The sequence below is a fragment of the Pteropus vampyrus genome, unplaced genomic scaffold, assembly GCF_000151845.1.
Source record: "Pteropus vampyrus isolate Shadow unplaced genomic scaffold, Pvam_2.0 Scaffold51, whole genome shotgun sequence".
Lineage (NCBI taxonomy): Eukaryota > Metazoa > Chordata > Mammalia > Chiroptera > Pteropodidae > Pteropus > Pteropus vampyrus.
This window is the reverse complement of record NW_011888832.1, coordinates 3,142,835-3,169,797: the sequence shown is the minus strand read 5'-3', so window position 1 is coordinate 3,169,797 and position 26,963 is coordinate 3,142,835. Positions and strand designations below refer to the sequence as shown.

Sequence of the window (26,963 nt, the reverse complement as noted above, 5' to 3'; positions counted from 1 at the left end):
AAAATTTCAAATAATTTACATAGATATCTAAAGGAACCTTTATATTACTATTTAACTTTATTATAATTTTAAATATTTTATTGAGATTTGTTAAATTATTCCAAATTAATTGTAGCATGGCAAAAAATGTCCATAAGATAAATCATCCAAAACATATAGCAGTAACAGAGAGTATCATCTACGTATAGCTGTAATAGTGAGTCATATATTTTAATCATTATAGTAAATTTTTCAGTATGATAAATCCTTGACTTGAAAAAACAAATCTATATTTCAAGAACAGCTTTTGTTTAGTGGTATCCTTTACTTGGTCCTCAAGTGTAGGCATGTCTTTTAATGGCTGGCTGGGAAAGAGAAAAACAAAACAACTCTAGATTTTAGGTAGAACAAAAGGATACAAGTGGAATATGGGAAGGTGATAAACTTCTATTATAGGCGCATGTGAGCTTTCCAGAGTGGCTGAGTGAAGAGCTCAATAAATCCTTTCTATAAAAAACAGTGATAAAGGTGGACGAAAATGATCAAATACAACCTTTTAAAGCTTCTGGTAATTGATATAAGGTGTACAACGAATTTATTCAAGAAAATCTACTGAACCTCAGTAAGAATAGTGGGAATCAGAACATAACTCTAGTAAGCTACTTGTCTCTGGCTGAACGTGAGACCTGAAGATTGCCTGAACTTTGAATGCATTATCTAAACCATTCACTGACCCATAGGCAAAAGATGGAAGTCTACCAGCTCAAGGTGCTTAGGCACAACATTTGACCAATCATTGGCTGACCATTGAATTATGCTGACCCAGGCTTTAAATTAAAACAAGAACAAAACAAACAAACAAACAAACAAACAAACAAACAACAAAAACTTAGCGGAGACATCAGTGGCTACAGTGAAGGGGAAAAGACTGCAGAATTAGTCTAGGCAAGTCACCAACAAAAACTAACGATATTCACCCCGTGGAGTAGGGAAGTTGGAATCCAGAGTTGTTACAATATAGTACCTTAAATGTACAATTTTAAGAGGAAAAAAAGAGAGAGAGATGAAAAGAAACCTTCTGAAGGTGTCCAGATGTTAAGATTTGGCACATAAAGACCTCATAGCAGCTATTATAAATAAGTTCAAAGAACTAAAAAAACTATATTTAAAGAATTAAAGGAAAGTGTGATGACAATGACTTATAAAACAGAGAATTTAATGAAGAGATAGAAATTATAAAAAAGAGAACTAAATAGAAATTCTGGAGTTGAAAAGTACTACTACTGAAATAAAAAAATTCAATAGAGGGGCTCAATAGGAGATTTGAGCTGGCAGAAGAAACAATCAGTGAATTTGAAGATTGGTCAGGAGAGATTATCCAACTGGAAGATGAAAAATAAAGACAAATGAACAGAGCCTGAGAGACCTGTCGGACACCATGAAGAATACACACATGTGTGTAATGGGAGTCCAGGAAGAAGAAAGAAAGGGCAGAAAATAATTCAAGGAATAACAGCAGAAAGTTCCCCAAATTTGATAAATAACAGTACCATACACATAAATAAGCTCAATAAATTCCAAGAAGAATAAGCACAAAGGCAGTCGTACCTAGACACACGATAGCTGCATTATTAAAAGCCAGAAAAACAAAAACAAAAACAAAAACAAAAATCTTGATAACAGTATCAAGTATGAGGGAACCACAATAAGATTAACAGCTGATTTCTCATCAGAAACAACTGATGCCAGAAGTCAGTTGTCTGATATATTTAAACTGCTTAAAGAAAAAAAAATAACTGATGACCAAGAATATTGTAACCAGCAAGGCTGTCCTTCAAAATAATAAATTTGAAATAAAGATATTCCCAGATAACAATGATTAAGAGAATTTGTTATCTGACGGATAAGATATATTAAAAGAGGTTCTTCAGGTTGAAAAGAAGTGACACCAGATAGGAACTCAAATCAACACAAAGGAATTGAGACTAATGAAGGTAATTATATAGGTAATTATAAAACATAGTATACGTATATATTTTTCCTAATTTCTTAACTGATTTAAAAGATAATTACATAAAACAATAATTGTAAAATTATATTGTTGGACTGATACGAAGACAAAAATTATAATAGCACAAAGGAGTGGAGGAAATAAAGCTATACTGAGGTTCAGGAAGTGACACCAGACAGTAGAGGAAGAAATAAAGAATACCAGAAATTGTAAATATATAAGTTCACATAAAAGTCTCCTATAATTATATATATTCTCCCTTCTCTTAATTTCTCCAAAGGACATGGGTTACAGAGACAAGCATACTATATACATATGTGTAACGACAAGCACAAAGGAGGTAGGGAGGGAACGAAATTACATTAGAGCAGACCTTCCATATTTTCATGGAGCTGTATTAATTTTAAGTAGACTGTGATAAGATGCATATTGTAATTCCTCGAACAACAACTAAAAAAAAACATAAAAAAATATAATATTATGGGGCCGAAGTTTAAGATTATCTGGGACAGTTAGGAAGACTAGTTATAATCGGAACATATCCATAACACTAAGGTATAAATTTAGGTTTGTTTTTAGAGATTCATAGATTAAGAAATAGGCTTACCTGAGATACACCTGTCATGTGCCAATGAAATCAGAGGCACATTGACTTTTCCTATGTAAATATTCTCTTGGGTATCACTATCATCAAACACATAAAAGCTCAGAGACTCTGACTTAAGGTATCGATCCAAATCCATATTCATCGGCACTGGGAAACACATATGATCATCAAACTCTGGATCATTGCTACTGGGAATGATGGCTGTATCATGGTCTGCAAAATCAAAAAACTTGTACACAACATATGGGTGTGGCTGAAGATGGCTTGCTCGGGACTGCAGGTGGTTGCAACATCTTATTGTAATGTGAAGTTCATTTAAGTTGCCATCTGCAGAATCGGTAGAACTGGGCTGAGCAGTTTTGGGTGCCTGATGACTTAACTGGAAAAACATACATATTTATGTTATGGTACTAATACAATGAAAAGATAAACAGCAGCTGCCAACCCCCGAACAAAATAATTTTGTATATGGACAAAAACCTGCATATTTTCACTTGACAGTGAATTTCTCAGTAAAAGCCTTTTGATTCTTATTCAAAACCAATATTCACTGGAACATGTGGGAACAGATGATCCTAGACTATCAGCAACAAACATAGAAGGCTGAACATACATGTAGAGACTTCTTTCAAAACCAACTAAAACCAAGAAAAAATCAATCTGATGCTCTTTAATTCTGTTTAATAACTAACAAGTTAGCAAATGAGTCCAAAGACTAATAATGTTCTCTAGTTCACAATTTTATTAAGAGCTAATCCTTATTAGCTCTTAATAAGGAAGAATGGAAGATCATATTCCATTCTTCAGTGAGAATCCAATGATTTTGATAAGCACCACTCAGAGAGATAATTTTGCTGTATTTCAGTCAGCTCTCATCCTGAATCAGTGGGGTTTATTGGTTAGGGAAGCAGATACCTGAGACCAAGATCAGCCAGTATATCAAAGTCCAACTGCTATAACAAGAGAACAGAATCAGAGATAAACCTTGGATAAGATAAAAAGCTAGGATGGGAGGACATTTCAGAATAGAGATGATAAAAGACTTATTTGGCAGAGCTAGAAACTACTCTATGGCCCCTTTGCTCAGGGAGCAAGTGCACAGGTATTCTGGCAAACAATTCCACCGACTATTAACCCTACCGTAGCTGATGTGATCTGGGACAAAGAAATATTAGTGTTTCAGTGCCTTGTTTGGTTTAGTGTTGGCGAGTTCTCTACCTTCCACAAAGGGACCCTCTTTTCGCTGCATTTCTGAATCTGGATTGGGCATCTGGGACCTCCGACTCTACAGAATTTTACTGGAGAAGGAACAATAGAACCAGTGAGACTCTCCTCAGCGGGGAGACACCTGGTGGTGTGGAGAGGGAAAATCCGAGAAGGGACCCACGGTATGGCTTTCCTAGGGCTAGTGTGCGTTCAGCTACAGAAGCTGAGTGGAATAACTTCAAAGTACCCCTTCTGCTTCTTCCCCCAAGTCTCCCCACAAAAGCTGAAATTCTAACAGTACATGACTCATTCGAGCCAGAGGCTGGGAGTCTAAAAGCCTTTAAACTACAAAACCAAATAAGCAATCCGGTCTTTCTATTCTGATGCCCCTTTCCATCATGGCGTTTCCCAAAGTGCAGCCTGAAGAAAACCAGTGCAGAAAGATGATCCCTGGGAAAGGGGTGCCGTTCTTTCTTAAGTCTGGGAATCGATGTTGTATTTCGTTATGGTTCTTTAATTAGAAGTTATAAAAACTAATTCCATCTAGCAAATATAACAAAAAAGAGTTTTTAACATAAAGCTATAGGGCTATTTCATGGAACTGTGACAGCAGAAATGTAGGCGGGCCTTAGGAAGGTAACGGGACAGAAAACCAGCAGCGTTTAATCTCCGTCCAGTTTCCATTTTTCTCTGTATGCATGCCCATTATGCTCTCTCTCCGGACCCATTTATTTTTCCTTTCATCTGCTCCCTAGCTCCTGATGTTACATGTTCCAGGCATGGAGTCTTGCTTTCTCCTGATGTCAGAAAGCAGAATCTGATTGGCTCAACTGGGATCAGGAAGATATTCCTGAATCATTAGTTACCGTTGGGTAGAGAGTGGGAGATAACAGGAGCCTCTGGCATAAAGCTTCTCACTGGGGCCCAGCCCCACGGATTGGGAGTGAGAGCAGTTCCAAATGAATCAAGATAAATGTGACTTGAGCGGACATTCCAAAATGTTTCTACTATATTCCATCCCTTTGATTCTCAACATAACTGCATACTTTATTAGTCCTCTTGAGATTCACATTGTACACGAGAAGTCCTAGAGTCAAGAACCCTATTTAACTTTGCTCAATTCAGTGCTTTCTGCACTCATTCCTTGGATCATGGAATTCTTTTGGAAATGTGGCCATTAGGCCCCATGAAACATAATGTGGAAAATGCTACCCTGAGGAATTGCATTTAAATGTCCAATTCTCAGTAAGAGAATATTCATTTTTTATTTTTTGCATTTCAAAAATCTAACATGAAGAAACAGTCTGAGAGAAGCATAACTGATAGTCCAATAATAGCTATTCAGTCCCTTAAGAGTAGAAAGTATAATGAAAGTCACTTGATGTGTGCTAATTGTATTGCAATTCCATTTTTTTAAAACTGTTCTGGGTAGCAGCACAAGGGCATTCCTCTGTGGTGATGGAAAAATTCTGTGTCTCGAATGTGGTGGTGGTTACGTGAATATATGTACATGTGATAAAACTGCACAGAACTCCCCCTCCTCACCCACACCCACGCCTGTAAACACTGATAAAACCCAAATAAGGACTGTGGCCTAGTTAACGGCACTGTACCGCTGCCCATCTCCCAGTCTTGATAGTGTATACTGTTCTCTAGGTATGGAAGACCTTACAACTGGGAGAAGCTGGGCGAACGGCACACATGATCTCTCTACTATTTTTGCTACTTCCGGCAAGTCTATAATTATTTCAAAATAAAAAGTTAGAAAAAGCCACTTGATGATCTGTGAAAGAAAATGGTTTTGGTTTCAAGCGTGACATATAAAAAAATAGTATAACATTTCTGTGACATAAAGGGTCTTAAAGCCAAACAAGCTTACCCACTGCGTTCGCTCTGGTCCCTTAAAATTGGATGTTATATACCCCAAAGCCTTTGCCCGTTCTCGGTAAAGTCGAATTGCTTGGTCCATGGGAACTCTTAATTGGAACCAGTAGTCCACTGTGCCAAAGTTTGGGATGTCTCCTTTAGTTCCTACAGATCGATACATAACTCACTGTTAAAAGAGGCCCATAAATCAAAGCATATACCAGTAAAAATACATCAATAGTATTATACATTAAAACTATAAATTTTATACTGAGTAAAATAATATATGACTTGCACAAATGATGTGTGATTGGCAAATAACAGAGATGAAAAAAATAAAATGACTTCTGCAAGTATGAGTTTCACTGTATGTTAAGTATTATTAAAGAACTATGTCAAGCTATGTTTCCACATTTGAGATATTCCAATTTGTACTGTTTTGACCCTTCTGAAATACAAAGAAACATCTAAGCATTGAATCAAATACTCCATGGATTCTTTTTGATGCTGCAATACATGTTTTAAACAAGTTACACAAGTTAAACAAGTAGCCTGGCAGATACGATATGAAACCTTAAAATTATAAATATGATACTCCACATGGTATTTCAACTCTCAAGAAATCGGCCCCTTCCCACTGTACGGTGTCACAAGAACAGGGGACATGCCACAGCTACGCCAAGTTCACACCGTATGCAGCGGATCCTCATGTGGCTTTGCCTGTCCACCCTCAGCGCTCCCTTCGGCCCAGGCAGCTCTCAGCTCTCCTCCGCGGCTCCCGACAGACTTAAGAGTTGTCCAGGCTTCCTTCACGGAAAGGAGGACTCTGCCCTCGCTAGGGCCACGGACGGCTTTGCCACGACTGTCTGTTCACCAGGCCCTGTCTCCTCTGCACTGTAAGTTTCTCGAGGGCAAGGGCTGTGGAACTGTTGAACAGAGACTATTGTACACGTAAACTTTCCTGAACATAACACATTATTAAAAATAATACCCTGTCACCTCTCCTATTTCACCAGTTTCTTCCTCATTAATGGATCATTCTCACCAACATACACACGATTCAAATCTGCCATTATTTAAAAACTTGTCCTAAGGAGAAGAATAGTAACACATATACATATTTGCTTGTATACGCGTAAAATTTGGGGGTAAAAATTTGTAGCTGCTGGTGAGGGAACCCAGGGTAGCTGCGGGGCAGGAGTGGGAGACTGACATTTTGTGGTCTAAACTTGTGCCTTCTTGATTTTCGAATCATGAATATAGTACCTACGCAATAAGTTACTCAGTTAGTAAAATAACCCCGCCCCTAACCTAAGTCAGGCTCCGTCCTTCTTCCCTCCAGGATACTGATGCTCGTGGTTGCCCCCACCTCACTGGCTACTCCTCAGTTCCCTTTGCGGGCTCTTCCTCTTCTCCCTCAACCCTAAAATTTGGAGTTTCCCAAGGCTCAGTCCTTTGCCATCTTCTTTTTTATGTACATTCACTCTCCATGTGATATTATCTAGGCGCAAGGCTTAAAATATATTCTGTATGCTAATGCCTCCAACTTTCACACCTCCAGCTATGGCCTTCTGCTTAGTGAATCCGACTGCTTATGTGACATGCCCATTTTGCAGGTCAATCTTAACTTTTTCGAACATAGTTCTTGCTTTTCTTCCTTGGATTTTTTTCCTTTCCCAGGCCTATCTCACCGTGGCCTCCCCATTCTCCCGGCGGCTCATGCCTGGGGGACAGGGGTAGGGGGTGTGCGGAGGGAATCAAATCTAAACTCACCATGACCTACAAGACTCCACAGTATGATCAGGTCTCTGCTTTTGCTTAAAACTCATCTCCGTTCTGGCCACTGGCTTTCCTGCTATTCCCCCCAATACACGTCATGTTTGTTCCTCCCTCAGGCCTTTCTGCTGTTGCCTCTGCCTGGAACATTCTTCCCCTCGGTCCTGGCACGAACCCGTAGCCAGGTCTTTCCCAGTGTCTCCTCTCGGGGAAGCTCTTATCTTTATTAGCAGCCCCTCTGGCTCTCTCCTCAGCCTCTTGCCCGGATCGTTTTTCTTCATCTCTGATGATATATGTTTGTCTTATGGCCTCTTTTCCCCGCTAGAATGTACGCTATACAAGGACAGGGGCTTTGTCTGTCTTACTTACCACTGACCACTGGATTCCTAGTGCCTAGTGATAGTGATAACAAGATAAGCTTAAAAAGCATTTGATGACTGCACTACGTTCCATGTTTAAGCCACACGAGTATCGATATGGTCAATAAACATCTGCATTGATAAACTTTAAAGAAATTAGCAGCCATTGTACTGACATCATCAGTAACATTTACGAGAGTCCAAACATCTGTGGGCAGCTAAATTAGAGAACGCTGTCCTTACCCCCAAGGTACCTCGAATCCGTGAGAGAAGATGCTCATGTGGAAGAGCATATTAGTATATAAACCAGATGAGTGACTCACACATGCCAAGTTTATTAAAGTGTACTTACCAACTAAACTTGCTGTGCAAAATATTCGACCGCTTTTTTCCAGAATTTCATGGAATCTCAATTGACATGCTGCCATTGTTTCATAATCCATGCTGTATGCTTGGTGGACCTCGAGGGTGACGGTATTCTTCTGAATATATTGTAAAAATAAGTCGTTAACATGAACAAGATATTGAGAAGTAAAGTTGTATTCTGGGTGAAGACCTCGCACGACGGGAGTTGTCTGTAGTTCAAAATCATAGAAGGCATAGGTGCAGAAAGTGACAGGCTCTTTATCTCCAGACGCCTGCAAAACTTCAGAAGAAAAAGTGACTTTGCTGATATGGATTTCGAATAGGTTTTCGCCTCGTTCTAAGTGAATGGTTTCGTCAAATTCATCAACTGAGTCATCCGGCATGATTTCTGGTTTAAATTTGTACTGTTTGGTGCCATAGGCAATATCCTTTAATTGAGCTGCAAGAGAAGACACACAGATTAGAGATTTTAAAATATTGACATATGAAGATACAACCTGGCTTCTGAAGTGGTAGGAAGTCTGAGTGTTTTGGTGAATATTCCTGATCTTAAATTCTGTTGACTATACTGTTTTCCTGTAAATAATATTGTATTATACAGAAATTCATCATTGGTCTTAACATCACTTATTAAACAACAAAATTACACCTTAAATGCAATACAGGCTACCAGGAAAAAGGAAAAAAGAAAAAAAAGGCTTTCGAATGAACAGTTGAGGTAAATATTTGGATTCCGCCAGTCCCGTGCCCCGGCTCAGGTCACCTTCTCTCCCATAAAGTCAATTTCTCTTTCCACTGGCTCCTTCCCTTTAGCCTATTAAAATATACGCTATTCTATTTTAGGGGGTGATGGATACGTTTATTATCTTGATTATGGTGATGGTTTCACAGGTGTGTACATAGACCCAAGCTCACTAAACTGCATAATTGAAATTATGTGGTTTAAAACGTGTCAATTATATTTCTATAGAGTTGCTTCTAAAAAAGATATAGCTCTGTCTATATCTGCCCTCCTGTTATATCCAAATTTCTAGAAAGAATAATGTATACTTGTATCTCCAACTCCTCACCTAACAGATACTCTTCAACCTAATGCACACAGTCTCTGTCTTACTTTTCTTGTTATTCTAGAAAAGGTCACCAATAACCAATTAATTGCTAGAGCGAATGGACTTCGGTCCTTGTATCGCTTGATTTCTGTGCTTCGGACCATTTTCTCTGTTGTCAGCTTCTGCCCCACCGTGGCTTCCATGCCAGCATCTGCCCTGCTTCTCCAGCCTCTCTTCCCATTCTTTAATGGCTCTTTTTTTTTTTTTTTTTTGCCAGTTTTCCGGGGTTCTGTTTTCATTCTCTTCTTAGTCCATGTATTTTCGTGGGTCATCTCATCCCCTTTCATGGTTTCTGCTCCTATCGACATGCAGAATGTCAGTATGCTCAGATTTCTATTTCTGATTCGGATTCCAGCCCCACATAGCTAAAGGCTTGCTGAAGCCTCTACCCAGATGTCCCTGGGGTACATCAAACTCAGTGTGCCCAGGACGGAATGTGCCACATCCTCTTCCAGATACTTCTGCACTTTGCGTCTCGAGCGATGGTGTTTGCAGTCACCAAATTGCCTAAGTTCGGTGTCGCATAGTCATTCCAGTTGCCTCTTTTTCTTTTACTCTGCCCACATCTGCAGGGTCATATTCAACACTATTTCCTAAGTCTTTACCGAATTTGTCCCTGTCTCATATCCACTGATGCTAACTCATTACACAATTCCATTAAGCAAATTTTTATTGAGTACTACTTGAAATAAAAGGTACACACTGCTCTGTGACTTCTGGAAACCTCTGTTCAGTCGGATAAAGAGATTTCCTGAGTGCTTCTGCCTAGAGCAGTGGTTCTCAAAGTGCGGTGTGGGAACTTCTGGGAGCCCCTGAAACTGTTCTGGAGGTTCGTGAGATCAGAACTATTTTAAAAAAAGAATATTAAGATATCATTTACCTTTTTCATTCTTATTCTCTCACAAGTATACAATGGAGTTTTTCAGAACCTACATAATGTGATATCATAACAGATTGAATGCAGAAGCAGATATAAAAACCCAGCTGTTTTCCATTAAGCCAGACACTGAAAAGATTTTCAAAAATGTTCAACAATTAAAAAGATTAAAAAAGATTTAAAACAATGTCATTGTTTTCACGAATTTTTTTTGGCATGGAAAATAAAGCTTTTTAAAAATAAATACTGTAATTTATGTTAACATGTAATGGGTTTATTATTATTATCTTAACATGACTTAAATATTTGAAAAACTCCTCACTTTTAATTGCTAATATGCTAGATATCATAAGCATAACCCATCTAAACGAAGGGCCTTTGGGATTCTTGGTAATCTTTAAGACTATAAAATTACTGCTGGCATAGATCATTGCATTAAGCATTGCACGGCAAGGGACATGAAAGAAAGAGAAACTATTTGTCATTCTAGAACTTATATTGTAGCTACAGAGAAGATGCACAACTCCAACAGCTGAAGAACGCTTATATAATATAAGCCCCAAACATATTTTCTGAGTACTCGGGGGTAAAAGTGGCCGGTGTCGAGGCAGTGTTTTTCGCAGAAACGTCTCATCCCTGCCTCTGCACCTTTCGGAGTCATTCCTAAACACACAGAGTCGTGGGCCCCAGATGTGGGGGTAGAGCCGAGGAAGCAACAACCGACAGAACTTCCCCACGTGATTGTCACACTTGCTAAAGTCTGAAAACCACTGCAAGGCCATGTCAAGTAGAGGGATGGCTAGGTCTTCTGGGGGTTGGCTTCCTGGCGCGGGTGTGCGTTTAGTTAGATTTTGAAGCATAGAAGGATAGGTCCTAGGGTCAGGGTAGCAAGGAGGTTCACGTGGAGCAGAAAAAGGCGCAGCAATGGGGCTGAGCAAGAGGAATCTGACAAAGAGCAGGCAGACTTGTCTGGCTAAGATGCGGAGCTTCCTTAGAAGAGAAATCGGAAATGAGGTGGTAAATTTAGTCTGAGATGCCTCATGAAGAGCTTTAAAATCCTGCCATGCGAGCAACGCTGAATGTAAAAAGCAGTAGGGAATGACTACAAATTCATGAGTAGAAAAGAGTCAGATAAAAACGGGCTTTCTGGTAAATTATTATTATAGTTATAAGCTGGACAAAAATAGAGCAAATCTTGAGCGGAGATGTGAATGGCATTTTCAGCCGCTGTACCAGCGTTCAATGGCCGCTCCGGGCAGACTTGTGCGCACCGTACCTTCCAGTTTCCGGATGCGAGCAGCTCTGATGTCAAGAAGGTGAACGTACTGGTCCACTTTGAGTTCATAATCCTGCTGCAGATTTTCCATCTTCTGGGTCACTGCCTCAACTTCCATCTAAAATACGAGAGAGAAAAATTTCAATACTTACGATTAGTTCCACTTTCATTGTTCAAAGCACGTGTGATTACAGCGTTTTCTAGATCCTGGGGATACCAGGAGCCGTAAACCATAGTTTTCTGACCTCGAATAGCTTATAGTTTAGAAAATTATGTTTGGCGATGTTCATAAATCAGAAGTAAAATGAACCAAACTCCAGGTTTCTTTCTGTGGAGGAAGTTTCCAGGTTCTTGGTTGTGGGTGTGTATAATGTGGTGTGGCAGGAATTCAGGATAACTAGAACCCATTTGCATAATGTGCTGAACCAGTAAAGGTGAGTTCACTGCCACTAGATGTTCTCCCAAATCAGGGATGCAAAAAATTTATTTTTAAAAATTTGTTTTTAAACTATTTATTTCGAGTACCTAGTTATAAGGCCAAATTCCAGGCACATGATAACACGTAATAGGTTATACCACGATAATACATGATACTGCTCAGAAGAGCAAATCGTCAGCAGAATATTGTAGGAAACGTCCTCTCCTAATTTAGCGTATTACATTACCTGATAATCTTTATTAATTTTATGTTGCATAATCAGCATGTTTCTTGTCTTTTCAAGTTCTTGCACTGTTTCCGCATGAGTTGCTTGCAGCTCTCTCATGGAGCGTTCTAGATCTTTACTAATTTTATTGTCTACTTTCTCTAAAAAGGAAAGGTCTCCATTTTTTTGTGATTTTTGAGCCTAAAACAAAAACATGTTTTATTACTGAAACAAGAGTTTATAAAATGTAACCATGTGAACAGACATAGATATAGCAAGGAAAAATCATTAATTGAAAACAGATATGTTTCTATTTTCCATCAGGAATCAAGTAGTTTTAGTATAGAAAACATATTTGGATAGACATTTGGAACAATTATAGAGAAATCAAAAAACAGTTCATTACTTCATGACATGAAAAAGAAATCATGTACATTGATTTCTATTTCTTCATTTGATTAAAAGCTACACTGTGATCTACAAGGAAAGAAATGCATTTTCTCGTGTCTTCTTGTAAATAACAGAATATCCTAGAACTGGAAAATATCTTCTGGTAACACTTATAATTCAATATTTTCCTTAAAATACTCGTGTGTACCAAGGTCTCTTAGGACAGAAATTGTTGATTACTTTTAGAGTAAGTCATGTACAAGTAAAATGTTTGTTACAGTTGGAGAAAGTGCTTTGAACAAGAGTTTTTAAGGTCTATTTTAATGTAATTTTGATGTCATCATGAAATATGTATATGCTGTAACCAAATGTCACCTGACTACTTTCCTGAATAATTCATTCTCCAAGGATAAGGGTTACAGATAAGGGTCTTCATTATGCTCAAACAGTTATACATAGACATGAAATTCATGGTAAAGTTCAGAAAGTTACCTTTATAAGCAGGAGCGCTTCACTCAATTCGTCAGCATTAATATCACTCTTCTGCAAAAGATTAAGTAAAAGCTCATGAGACAATAGTGGAAAGTACTAGAGACATTCCAACTATGTGGATTATCCTCATGGAACAAAAGATACCTGATACCCTGAATTAATAAACTAAGTAATACATTTGGATTCTTTTGCTTTATTGTATAGGGTTTTCTCAACACATGAAATATTTAGATAAAAGTGTGGAGTTTACTTCCCAAAGAAGAAAATAGTTCACCTGGTCGTAAAACTTCATGCGGTTTTTAAGGTCATCAAGTTGCTGCTTTTGTTCCAGATACTGCAACTGTAGCTCTCTATTTTCTTGAATGAGTTTCTCATTTTGGTCTTAAAAATAAAGTCAACACAATCAGAAAGGTAAGAGGGAATGAGGCATAAGAACACATTTTAAACGAGTGGAATTCCTGATACACACCAAGCTACCTCTAGCATTGCTCTGGTCAGAGAGGAAATTGAGCACACGCCCAGACAGAGGCGGCAGGAGGAGAGACAAATGAACCCTCTCGTGTGTCTGCCACATGGCTCACTTGCTTATCAAAATCTGAAGGCTTAAGTTTGCAGTATTAATATAAGGAAATTGTGGCCTCGGGGACTTCAAAGGAACACTCTATCTAAGCTACCTATGAAAATATGTTTCTAGATCTATAATTTTTACTTACTTATTAAGGGTCCTGAAAGGCATGCAAAAAAAAAAAAAAAGTCTTTTAGTTTTTTAATTGAGTCCCTCGAATTTTCTTTTGGAAACTTAGCATCAAATCTTTTTCTTAAAACAAGATAATTTCTCTGGTAATTAACTAAATCTGTAATTTTAAACGACTACACTTTTAACAAATCTGGTAAGATAGGAGAAGCGGCTTCTCAACCAGTGCATGGCAGTATCAACAATAATTCACGTGTGTTCTTTATGAGGTCACGCTATTAATTAGTAGGACATGGACTCAGAGCTACGGTTAAGGAGTGAAGGCAGGTTATGTTCGCTCATGGACCATGACTCACAAACAGGAGTGCAGGGTAGAGCTGCAGAAGACAGTAAGTCCATAAAGAGACTAATTTTTCACTCCCTGCACGAACATGCTATAAACTTAAAAAAAAAAAAAAAAAGCATAATAGCTACCTAACAAATTTATTCTTTAGTCTCATGCTCTTAAGTGTACACTTCAATAGAGTGCACTGTGGCGGTCAAGCACCCTTCTTTCTGGCTTACTGTGGACTAACTTTAAACCATGTCATCCAAAGCGTCGCCACTAATTTCATCCTACTCCCAAAGATTTATGTTCATCCTAAGTCCTCAATTTAAATTGTACATTTTTGTTTCCATTTCTTAAAGAAAAAGTCAACACATTTGCCAAGAATTCTTTACATGAATACATTTGTACACATTTGTATATTTTATACAAAAATATGTTTCTGACTTTTATAATGCTCTGTGTTCCCAAGTTAGAAACACATATAAGTAAAAATTGTAAAATACCCAAGTAAGAGGAAATGGAATAAATTTGGATATACATTTTCATGTCACATATTTTCCTAGCAAACCAAAAATTAAAAAAAAAAGAACACTAAAAAACCTGTGACTCTAGGGTATGCAGAGACATTTTAGTATCAAATATATCAAACGTTTTTATCTTATTGATGAAAGGTTAAAGGTTATCCTAGACTATAAATTGCTAATATTTAGTGAACTAAATGAAAAAATTTCCAAATGTGGACAATATCTGGAAATTTTGAAGGTAAAGGTCAAACAAATACTTGTCATTAAACTAAAAATTAGGATTAATGATAAATATGAATTCTCAGGAGATAAACTTGCTTTTTGTTTAGAGAGTAGAATAAAAACATGGAATGCTTTATTTTACGTAGAGTAGGTTCAAACAACATCTAGACAGAATGATTAGGTAACAAAAAGAAGGTAAGTATAGTCAGAAGGATATGAAACTAAAGGTCCTGAGGATAATATAACTTCTTTCTCTAGCCAGCAAAACTTTCAGGGATTCTGAGGATAAACCTAAGTGTTACGGACATGACTGCCCTATCTTCATCCAGACACAGTATAATTTGATTACTATGTCTAAGCTCTCGTTTTTCTATGGTTTCAATTTTTCAGAGCAAGGTCCTAAGAATGATATGCTGGTAGGTATAAACTCATTCTACTTTTTCTTCCTTTACTGATTTTTGTTTCAACAACTATGTCCCTACATGTTCACTGATATTTTTAAAACTCTGGCATTATTAGTAAGAAAATAACTTAGTGGGAGAAGACATTACTGAATATCAGTAACTTTCTACTGAATCGTATGTAGAATTATCCGCTATGTTTTTCCTTTCTTAAGCTTTTTATTGGGGATATAACTCCTGGGTCTTTAAAAAGTACAGAGACGTTATAGTTCAAAGATGAAATAGACTTGCTGAATTATAATATGAAAAATCAAAGCACCCTGTACAAGATGAAAAATAACCTTATGATTTGACAAAAAGCAGGTTAAACTAAACAGCATTTTATTCAAATGAGATAACATTTCACTCTTTTAAAATTATGTTCTTCGGGCACACCATTAATAAGCAGAGTACAGAGAACAATTCAACTAAACAATTTTCAGAACTCCTTTGTGCTAATATCTTCAGCTGTGATCAATATAACCATATGCATTATGCTGAATTATGCATTTCAGCTAAAGATAGAAAGGAACTTTCAAAAGCAGGCCCTTAAACACATGCAGTTAATTTAAGCATTAACCAAATGCAAACTGCATTTACATATCCTTCCCCCACATATTCACACAATCTGAAAGTAATTTGTACTCTGAATAAAGAGGTGAGTATTCTCTAAAAATAATTTGCCAGTTAGATGAATCACTACAAGAAGCCAGGGAAACGTCTTCTGGCAAAGAACACTTGATACATGAAAAGGTAAATGTGTGAAGAGACTTCCAAGTAAAATCAAACAATTTCCAAATCTGTAATACGAAAAAAAAAAAAACCCTTTCTAAATCGTAAAAGATTTCCTTAAATAGACTATTTCGATTTTTTTGTTTAGTGTTTCCCTGTGAAAAAAATGGTTAAAGGCTGTAATATTTTTCTTATAATCTAACATTTTCACAAAAAACCCCCAAAACTTCAATCACTAAACATGTAAGTTTCAGGTATTCAAGCAAAAAGAACTTAAACTAACAGTTGCACTAAAAAAAAGGTTTACTTCTCACAATTTTTCTTAAGAAAATAAATGAATAAATGTACAAAGATTTCGTTGAGAAAGATGTTTATGATACTTAAAAAACTAGAGCTATTTAAAAATTCATCAATAGAAGATTGTTAAACATTCTATTCTACATTCTCACACTGGAAAACTATGACAGTCATTACAAATGATGACGATGCAAATTTATATTTATCCTCGAGGAATGATTTCACAATATAGTAAATAAAAAAACATGTCATAAAACCATATTTATCTATCTATATAGAAAACTGTGGAAGGGCATATATAAAAATATTATCTTGAGGGTTGTGAAATTGAGTGATTTTCAGGATTTTTTTGTTTACTGGACTTTTTTTTTATGGTGTATATGAGTTATTTTTAAAATGCAAAAAATCCAAGAGACATAAGAACCAATTTTTAAAAAAATGAGAAATGGACTAGTTAAAATAAAATAACTTAGCAATTCAGTTTTAATAATTAATTAGAACCCTCAGAGTTAATTCAACAACAAACAGGTTTTAAAAAAAAGACCACCAAGTTTCTATCCCCTTAAGAAGAGTTTCTTTCCAGAGATCAATTCAGATGTCTATAGATAAGAGTTTTGGAATTCTTGAAATGTAGGGAAATAGAGAAAGTGCAGAAATAAGAAAAGTTTATTTCAGTTCTCTTTCCTTTAGGAAATTTATATGGTTTTGGAAAAGACAAAAGGAATATAGAACACTTCCACATCCTCAGTGAACAAGAATTTATTGAACAACTGCTAAACAAAGCACTCCACTGAGTACTCAATACTGCATATTAAAATCAGAAACTATGTATCTTTGACAAAAAACTTCTAAATATTTGCCTGGTCAGAAATTACGTCACCATTTTATTCTACTTACAGTCTTCTAGAGAAAGATTCATAAAACAATTTTTCATCAAATTTAATCACTTGGTGAATAAATATTACATGTTTCATTGAAATTAAAACTACAATTCTAAAACATGTTGTTTCAGACAAAGTATTTTAAAAAGTCCTATCATGATTTGTAAATGTTATCATTAATAAGATGTATTTCAATTTCAAAAATGTTAAAATGGGGAAAAAAAATCTTCTTATAGTTAATGAAGTATGGCATTGTGATTTCAATCACCATATAGAGTACTGGCTAGATATGCAATTGTTTTTTTTTTTAATTGACTCGGCCTTATTATCACATCACTGGGTTCATCTAGATGAGCAGACACGGATACATTTCAAACAAATAACTCGATCCTCCTGTTGTGCATTTGTGAGTGATGTATATGTGTAGCATGCATCTACTTTAATTGGGATTATTTGACTTCTTTGAGGCAAGAAGGGTGAGATCCGTGACTCGCGACAGGAAACCTATCAATGTTTATTATTTAGCAGGGACCTCCTGGCAAGGCTTCCTGGTATTTACGGTCGCTGTCACAGGCAAGGGTTAGGTATTGCATCAGCAGAGTGAGCCTCCCTGCTGGAGCGCGGGGAACCATGGCGACGACTCCCGGGTCTGCCGTCTCACGGCGCCTCGTTCTTATTCCCGTGCGCCTGCCACCGCCTCGCGCGGCACATGTCGATTCAATCACTGTCTGTCTCCCTGGCTGAATTTATGCTGCATGAGGGCAAGGCCTTTGTTTTAGTCACCACTGTCCTCCCGGAACTTAGAACAGTGCCTGGCAATACTGGTGCTCAATAAACACTTGCTGACTGTCGAAGAAGGGCTCAAAATTTAGGAAAATTAAAGACAACCTGAATAAGAATGACTCTGAAAAAAGATAATGACTTTGGCATACGTGCTAGGAGGAGTAAAGGAAAAGTCCGAGCAACTAACACACACGTGCAAGTGGACGGCTGCTGACACGGGCGGTGTCCTCCGACAGAGCGAGGGGCCTGGCCCAACGGCAGGCCCCGCGGCGAGCCCGCCCGAGTCAGCGAGTAACAAGGAATGAAACGGACGTCTGCAATGAGTAAGTCAGCAGTCATTTTATATGTACCTCTTTCAGTTTTTAATCTGTCAAGGATCTCGCTTTTGTCTGTTAAATCGGACTTTAAGGCAGTCTCGAGTTGAGCAATCTGTACTTTCAGCTGCTGCTCCTCTGACTTCCACTGCTCCTCACGGGCAGCACTGAAGGCACTGCAAAACACACGCGACACGTGACATGCAAGGAAAGCTTGGAAATCAGCTTCGACCGAGAATAACAAGGAGAAAAGCTTTTAGTGGCACAGAGACCACTGTCATCATGTCTTAGGAATTAAGTAAACAGATGCTGGTCTGCTGCTGTGGAAAGCGAGGCGCCTTTCTCAGGCTGCGGTTAGGGAACTTGAAAGAGTCTGCGGGATGAGCAAAGGAACTGGCCTTAATTTAGAGCTCTAAAGTCAGAAAAGTTGGCAGTGTGCAGCTTTTGTGGGATTAGCGAAGGAATTCTGATACTGTACATACTCCAGAGGGATCCACAATGCCAAACCTCAGCGATCGGCCTCGGACAACACCAAGCTCCCTCACACACAAAACCCTCCTACTACGGAGAAAAGGGACTCTCCACCTGATCCTCGATTCTAGAGTCTGTGATGATAACATTCGCAAAATACTTGCCTCGAAGTGAAATTAACATCGGCAATCTCGATGTTAAGAAGTAGTGATAATGCAGTGTTTGTCCTAAAAACAAAAGGCAACAGACTTAAGAACGGTTTCACTTGTAACACATGATTGGGATGAAAACCCAGTAAACACCCTGGTAAGAATGATGAAGACAGAATTACTATTCCTTAATAAAAGTGTAGCAGTTTAAATTACCATTAAAATCTGCTAGTGATCAAGGCCCAGCATATTGGAAGAACTAGTTGAAAAATAAATAAATGGTACACAGAAGGCACACACTAAACTTTCGTTTAGGCCAGTGGTTCCCAAATGCTGGCCTCAAGTAAACACTGGTGCTAGACCAGCTACTCTGAGAATACTTAGGGAGACTTAAACATGAAGATCGTGGGGCCCAGAAATTCTTATTTTTACAAAGCTCTCCAGGTGAGAGCCAGGTCTTGGAAAAACTGATCTTGAGCTGTATTTCAGCAGAAAACTATTATCTGTGAAGCTTGATATGACTGGATAATTATCAGCAGCTTTGACCTTTCTACTTATTTTAAGCTCAGTAAATGAAACAAAAATTTACAAAAATCTGGTTCTGTACCGATGATGAAGTAAATGGAAAAGAAACTTATTACTGAAAATTGCCCTTCATGCTGCTGCCAGCTAGTCTCGGGTTTTATACCAAAGGAGATACTTTTCTGGGAGGCATGGCTTTTCGAAAAAACAAAATTGTGTATTCATTTTACAGTTTCAATGTTTTTATTCCATTTAAAATAACATGACCTTAAGAATAAATAAAATTCTAGAAGTTTCTCTAAACATGACATGTGTTTCATCTATCAATGCTCTCATTTCACATATGGAACCTTGAAAAAAATGCATGGATCTGACATACCAATATTTTAAATTAATTTTAAAAAGGGTATAATTATTTAGATTTAAATGAAATCCGAATACAATGTGTACTTTAAAGTAAATAATATTCCCTTGCATTTTAATTTTTAAATAAAAAACAAATATAATTTCTGTGTCTGGTCAAATTATATACACCAAACACACATATATATTCATGTATGTGAGTGAGTGAGTGAATGTGTGTGTGTGGGGGGGGGAGGGCATTATTAAAAACATGTACTACCCGGAAAAAAAATTAGCATGATGAAATGGGCACAACTATACATTATATCAGACGCCAAAAATTAGAAACAGTAGTGTTCCAATAGCATTAGTACCAGCAAAAAGATCACCAACAGTTAATCTGGCAGAAACATCAGAAGCTGTATGTGTTTAAATTAAGAACAATTTAGCAGCCTGGTTTTTCCAAACCCACAAAATACTAGTGTAAATCAGCGTAAGTCAATCTGAATTTAGCCCACTGCTATCTTCTCTCTAAATTTAGGATTACATTCCACTGGAGTTTCACGAGGAATTCCTTTTGGATTTACTGTATTCCTCCACGCTTGGAGCCATCTGTGTAACTGTACGTGGTGAGCCACATCTGGCTCCATTTTCTTTGTGAAGGCTGTGCGCATGATTAAATCTGCATATGAGAACAGCCTCTGAGAACCTCTTATTCATGAAAATGTTTTCGTGCAGGGCCTATGGTGACGACTGAGGGGGGTCGCAGTGGGTCTTTGTGCACATTTCACCGTCACATTCTGCCACAGGAGTGACAGAAGTTCGACCTGCAGCGGAGTGCCCACCGGCGCCTGCGGGCGCTGGCACGTCCATGGCAGCCCTGGTCAGCACGGTGTAAACAAACACCTCGACCGACAGCCCGATCAGACGGAAGTAAGAGCTGAAGAATTCATCTCTACCCTGGGGTCTTTTTTTCTTACAGGAGAAATTCCATCTATTCCAACGTTCAAGGGCGTCCGAATGCAAGAGACAGGGAAGTATAAGTCTAAATCACCCGTCACGAAATCCACAGGTGCTTCAGTGAGGGCCTAATGGAAACCAAGTACATATTTACATCAGGGTATTTCACTTCTCGAAGGAGGAGTGATGGCCCAAATGTACTCAGTTCGATTTCTGGGAAGCTCAGAGTGCTCACATTTGATTACATGAGCTTTCATGGCTCCTGGAAGATCGCAGGGGACAGGTGTTCACTGTACAGAAACGGGGCACAGAGAGTCTAGGGGTGCTCAGCACTACTCCTTTACATCCTGGAGATCAGATGACTATTACATTGTAAAAACCTGATTCATCCAATTCTTAAAACAGTTAATGTCATCCTCAAAAACTGAACTCCTTCCTTTAAATAGACATTAGACTAGTGTCTCTCAGAAAGTCAATACCTTGAAATCACCTTTACCACATTCTCTGGATCTGATCTCGAATTGACTGAATAGGACGTGGTGGGGGTAGTGAGGAGGGCAAGTGGGGAGGGTGGCAAAGGGGTGGCAAAACCTACATTTTTTGTTTTCCAGGTTATTCATATACATGATAGTTGAAGGACTATTGCATTCATCAATTACATCACCTTAAAACTATACTAACTCCGAAAATGAGATGCAGCTTTACTATATTATAGTATAGAGTTTCTCTCTAACCAAATAGAAAGATTTAATTGAAAAAAATTCATTCTGTATTTTTAAATTGACATTTCTTAAAGTTATACTTATTTCTTGGCATTATATCAAAATGTTTTAGCATATTAAAAGAGGCTCATACTGAATACCAACATGAGGGTTTTATCTTACCAGATGATTCTCTAATATGTCATATGTCAAGTAATAAACACATTCGAAATTTCATTTGAAAAAGGAAGATGAGAACGCAATCTGCAAATCATATTTTCCTCCTGAAAACTAGCCAATTTTGGATAACAAACAAATGCTCTCCTTTGAAAAACATGCTATCACTATGACTAACCAAACGGGGAGTATGTGTAGTTTCTGATGAGCATTAGTTGCCGGCAATGATGAATAACGGTGCCATGAAGCACAAGAGCTGTAAGGAATCTTAGGAACGATGTTGATTTTTAATGAGTTTGTTGAGTTTTTGTTGAGTTTTGTAGTTTGTACAACTTCTAAAACGATATATTTAAAACAATCATATTAGAGAATGTTGTAGTTCTATCTACTATCATGTATACTTGCTGGGTTTTTTGTTTAAGTGATATGACATTTTCTTTTACAGAAAATGTTTTGATACTCATTATACACATTTACTTCCACACACGTCATACAAAATTCAAGTGTAAGCAGCATAACAAACTGTTTTTAACGTGACAGGGAAAAAATGTAGCTCAAGCATAAAACATAAAAGAAAAGAACATTCAATGTCTGATTTACACTCTCAGATCATCTTCTAATATGAAAAGATGAAGTTTCACAGTGATAAAATAAATATGCGAAGAACATGTCTTTCTCAAAATTCCATTAATGCATTATTCCCAGATATGTCTTTTATTCCAAGAAAGTATGTTCAGTAAATCCTCTATTTGGGGGGAAGTACAAAATGTATAAGTAATGGCCAAATGGCACTTCTTTTCTTGTATTAAGACTATGTTAAATGATTTGAAATTACAAGATGTTGAAGATAAATATAAATCAATAAAAATTTCTGAATGTATGACAGTTCTGTTTCTCCAAGAACATTTCCCTTTTGAATACACAATTTTCCAACGTAATTAAAATCAGAGAGATAGTGAAGCACAGGGGAAAAAAACAAGTTTAGAGCCAAAAGAATTAGGTTTTAGTCCTGTACTGGAGTCTCAGCAATGCTGTGTGAGTCTGTACGTCTCACTTTTCCTTGAGTTTTAATTCCCTCAGTTACGAAACATGAGGATAACATTTTTTCTACCAAGAGATGGTTGTGTGGTCCGTGTATCAAAATGTGAATTTTTCAAACCCATCACTATTACATGTTTAGATATATATCAGTATAAACTTATGTACTGTTCTATAGAGATGGAAATATAAAACAGGAGGTATAGTAAAACGCTTTAGGTAAAATTAATCAGGCTGATGAGAGAAACCAGAACAGAGCACGAGGGCCAAATGATCCGGAAGCGGGTTGAAGGCAAATCCTACCTACAGATTTTCAGCCAGCCTCCCCTTGCTGGAGAGCCCCAGATATGACTGTAACTGGTGTTTGCGCCTGCTGCTGGTAACCCTCACTGTAAGGAGCCGCTGTGCGAAGACAACCAACAGTAGCCGGCAAACAGCATAGTGACACACACCGCTGGAATGATGCCTAACGTTGATTTAGATGTATTTCCGCAGTAAAGATAAATAAAAACATATCCTTAAGACATATCTAAGTCTTTAGGTATGATTTGCTTAATTTTCAAAATGTAAATTTAGTTCAGAGAACGTAAACCATACAGTTAAAAAGTTAAAGATATAGTGGTAGATCAGATGGCTATTTTCTGATGTTTCAGAGATTAATACAGGCAATAGTTGACTATCAGTTCTAACATATACATAAAATTTACTTTCATGTAAACTTGTATTTATCAATCAGTATCATATACTAAAAAGACTTAAACACACACATATCTGTATCACTTTAAACTCAGCTATGGAGTAGAATTCTGTTTCTAACATTACCAGAATGGATTAATTTTTAAAATACCATAATTATGAAGCAGATTAAATAACAAAATCAAAACTGCTCTCTTAATGTATCTCGAGATAAAGATGCTTGTATTTCTCTTTATAAGGAACAGAGATAATTGTAAGTGAACACCTTTGCTTTGACTGAAAGAATCGGTCTCAGCTAATAGGCTGGGTAACCCAGTGGAAGACAGAAGGGTTTGGAGAGGCCAAGAGGTTCAAGTACAAGCTCTATTATTTCATAGTTCTAAGAACATAGGCAAAGTTACTTAATTCTGTTTTACTGTCATTATCTGCAAAATGGGCATTTACAATACCTACGTTTCCAGGTTGTTGTAAGGAATTTATAATAATGTACGTAGAGTATTTAGCACAGTGCCTGCTTGCTTATAGTCTGTTCAATAAATGATAGCAGTTATTACTGCTAACAAAGCAATATGGTTTTCTTACTAACAGACTATCACTCAGGTTAAAGAACTAATTACCCATGCCTAAAAAAGCTTATTTTTCTTTTATAATGTATGTATATTTCTTGCAATCATCCACTGCTAATTATTTAATAAATATTAGATGGTCTGACATACAATGCTTTAATATAAGAGATCTCAAACAAGAGAATGAGAGAACACATAACATCATGATTTACCTGTTATAAAGTTTATCATAGTTTTCCTTTAAAAGTTCCCGTTCCTTTTCTAAATCATTAATTCTATCTTGCAGCTAAAATGAAAAGAAAATTACACAGTAGGCAATTATCATATAAAACCACACGGAGGTAAAAAAAAACACACAAGAGCAGGATAACATGTTTCAGTCTTGATTTCTAAATTGCAGCTGCTAACTAGTCCACTTATACTGTCTGTAGTTAATTTAGCATTGATTTTTTTCCAAGTTGTTAAGTAAACATGAAATTAATATTTCTGTTTTAATTTAGTAGAAACGTATTCATTGCTTTATGGCAACCTCTGCCAAAACTCAATAAAGAAAGTGTTAAAAGCTTGCTGTTAAGTCTGGGGAAACATAATATTTTTTACTTTCCTCCCTGATGAATTCCATGATTATATTCATTTTGTATTAATTTCCAATTGGCCCGTAAAAAATAAAAGGATTAACTTTTCTTTTAGTTCATGGTTCAAACAAATTGTGTCAATCACTATTTACTCTGAAGACACGATTTCTCATGTCACCTGGAATTTATAAAGAGCCAGTAGCACATCTTTTAAGTAAATGAATGAAAAAAATTAAATTGTATACCTTGTTTTATCCCAAAGAACACTTTTAGAAATTAACTTGGGGTAATAATTATATCTTTATGACTAAAATGGAGCTTTCTGTATTTATTTCATGTATTTATGTTTAAGTTTTATTCAGTGGTATATTTTGTAGCTATGACCTATTCCTATGAATCAGAGTACTCTTAAAATTCATTTCCATTCTCAAAATTCTCTTCTAGAACAAATTTAACAGACTACAGAAAAAGACTGTGCGAGCTGGGACATACGAATAGCAACAATAATAGGAAGATGAGTTTTCAAACTTCTTAGAAAAAATTTAAATAATTTCACAAAATTGTTAATGTTACAGAATAGAACATCTTCTTCTCAGAAATGGATACAAATTTGTTTGGGTGTCTCAAATGACTAAATAAGCTGTTAAAATTGAGAGAAGTTCCACAGGTAACCTGGCATCAATTTCAAAATGTTTTTTTCCTCAAAGATCTCAATTGTTTAGGTAAATAGTTGATCTTAGCACATTTGCACATATTTTTAAGCACCAATTTGCTATGCACATAAATATGCTGATACAGTTTGCTGTGATCGAAGCGCCACGCATGTAGTTTCACAATTTTAAATACATATATTTGAAATGTTTCTATTTTGCTTTTTCAAAACCATTACAGAGAGGTTTTAATGTTACAAATGGCTAACCTCTTCAGAAGCTTACCTCTTCTGTTCTTCTTTCAGAAAACGTCGCGGAATGTAATTGTTTCTCGAGTCTGCAGCATTTTAAACGCTGCTCTTTAAGCTGCTTATTTAGCTCATCTCCATGCGCCATCATGGCATCATGGCTGATCCTGAGAGTTCTTTGCTTCTAAAAACCAAAAGGAAAATCTCCTCAAAATTACTGATTACATATGGATTCTGATTTGGATAAATGATTACAATTCTACAAATGAATTTACTCCTGAAGTTCATGTTTCTACAGTTTATTCTTCACCTCACACAATGTTTATGTGCTACTTGTCCATAAGAGACACTATGAACCAAAGTTTATCATGAAGAAGAAAACACAGGGCTAACTTAGCTCAGTCACATCATGCAAACAGTTTTTTATCCTTTTTAAAAATTCCTGTCAAGTTTCTGACTTGTTGATAGTGACTAGTGAGTATATTAGTTTTAGCAAAAAAAATTTTTTTTTGCTATGATTACAGTGGTTGGGCCTGCTGTCTTAAAATACTGCTGCTTGAGTCAAAAATCTGAGCTGACCACCGAGAGTCAAACTGAAAGAATCTGTCACGACGTATAAACAGCTTTGGAAAGTTAGCTTTTAATTTTAATATAATTAAGTTAAAATTTTTAATTCAGTAAAATAGTTACTGAAGTCACCTTAAATTTAAAAATGGTCTGTTCGTGAATGTTTTAAATTCAATTTTACATGCTTAAACGCCACATACTTCTTTTATAAATAAAGTGATGAGACTAAAGTCTCTTCAGAGAGACCCCGTGACCATAATATGTACGCCTTATCTGCTATTTAATATCACTCAAGTTCCAGTGAAGTTCTTCTTCAATCATTTAAAAGAAACATGGGGATTGAGCTACTTTAGTCCAATTTCTGTTAATCTTGGTATTATCACAGAACACCATCTTAAACTAGCTTTCTCTGGGCTTCCTACCTCATTGAAGCTGTTGGTCTGAACCTCTCAAATCTCTACCCAACGTCAATTCCCAAAACCTGTGTTACAGCAGACACTTGTTAGTGTCGGTATTTAAATAAATACCTGGCATCACTGTTAAATGGAAATGGAAATAGCCAGTGATAAGAGAAATCGCTTTTTAATTCCTTTCTTAATTCCTCATTTTAGAAATGGTTTTCAACTACATGGAATTTTAATTTCCCTCTTCTATCTATGTGCAGATAGCACTATCATTCTTTACTCCCTAATTAGTCTCCTCTCTTTCATAAACTCTCTTATTTAAATAACAGTTAGTTAGTTATTACTTGACATTTAAGGAGGCTCCTGCAGGATAGAAAATACTACCCAGAATGTGGTCTTAAAATGTTGAGTTATATAAATTCAATAGTGAATTTAGGATTCAGATGACTATATGCTTTGCCTCGATTTACTGCTTTCCCTGTCTCAGTACTTCAAAGAAGTACAGCAGGACCCCAGTGGATGCCTGGGCAGTACTGCATTCTAGCTATACTGTTTTTTTTCTTATACATACATACACATAAAGTTTAATTTATAAATTAGGCACAGTAAAATATTAATAACATAATAATAAAAATAGAATAATTATAATAATATTCTGTAATAAAAGTTATGTGAATGTAGGCTCTCTCTCTCTGATAATGGAGATGGCCACTAGGTGACTAAC

At 36.8% G+C, this 26,963-nt stretch overlaps 1 protein-coding gene across 4 annotated transcripts in view; it reads right to left on the bottom strand.

Moving 5' to 3' along the window:
• Positions 1-26,963, bottom strand: part of RPGRIP1L (RPGRIP1 like) — a 57,417-nt gene that overhangs the window by 8,468 nt on the left and 21,986 nt on the right. For 2 of the 4 annotated variants that reach the window (XM_023530638.1, XM_023530637.1), the window contains exons 8-17: positions 25,306-25,452; positions 24,008-24,081; positions 18,210-18,349; positions 13,233-13,339; positions 12,959-13,009; positions 12,098-12,277; positions 11,433-11,550; positions 8,157-8,609; positions 5,683-5,834; positions 2,598-2,976 (exon numbers count right to left, since the gene is read on the bottom strand). In XM_023530638.1, coding sequence (XP_023386406.1) covers positions 2,598-2,976; positions 5,683-5,834; positions 8,157-8,609; positions 11,433-11,550; positions 12,098-12,277; positions 12,959-13,009; positions 13,233-13,339; positions 18,210-18,349; positions 24,008-24,081; positions 25,306-25,452 — 1,801 coding nt within the window. Of the gene's footprint in view, positions 1-2,597; positions 2,977-5,682; positions 5,835-8,156; positions 8,610-11,432; positions 11,551-12,097; positions 12,278-12,958; positions 13,010-13,232; positions 13,340-18,209; positions 18,350-24,007; positions 24,082-25,305; positions 25,453-26,963 lie in introns of those variants that run through there. The other 2 variants (XM_023530639.1, XR_002780312.1) reach the window with 2 other exon arrangements.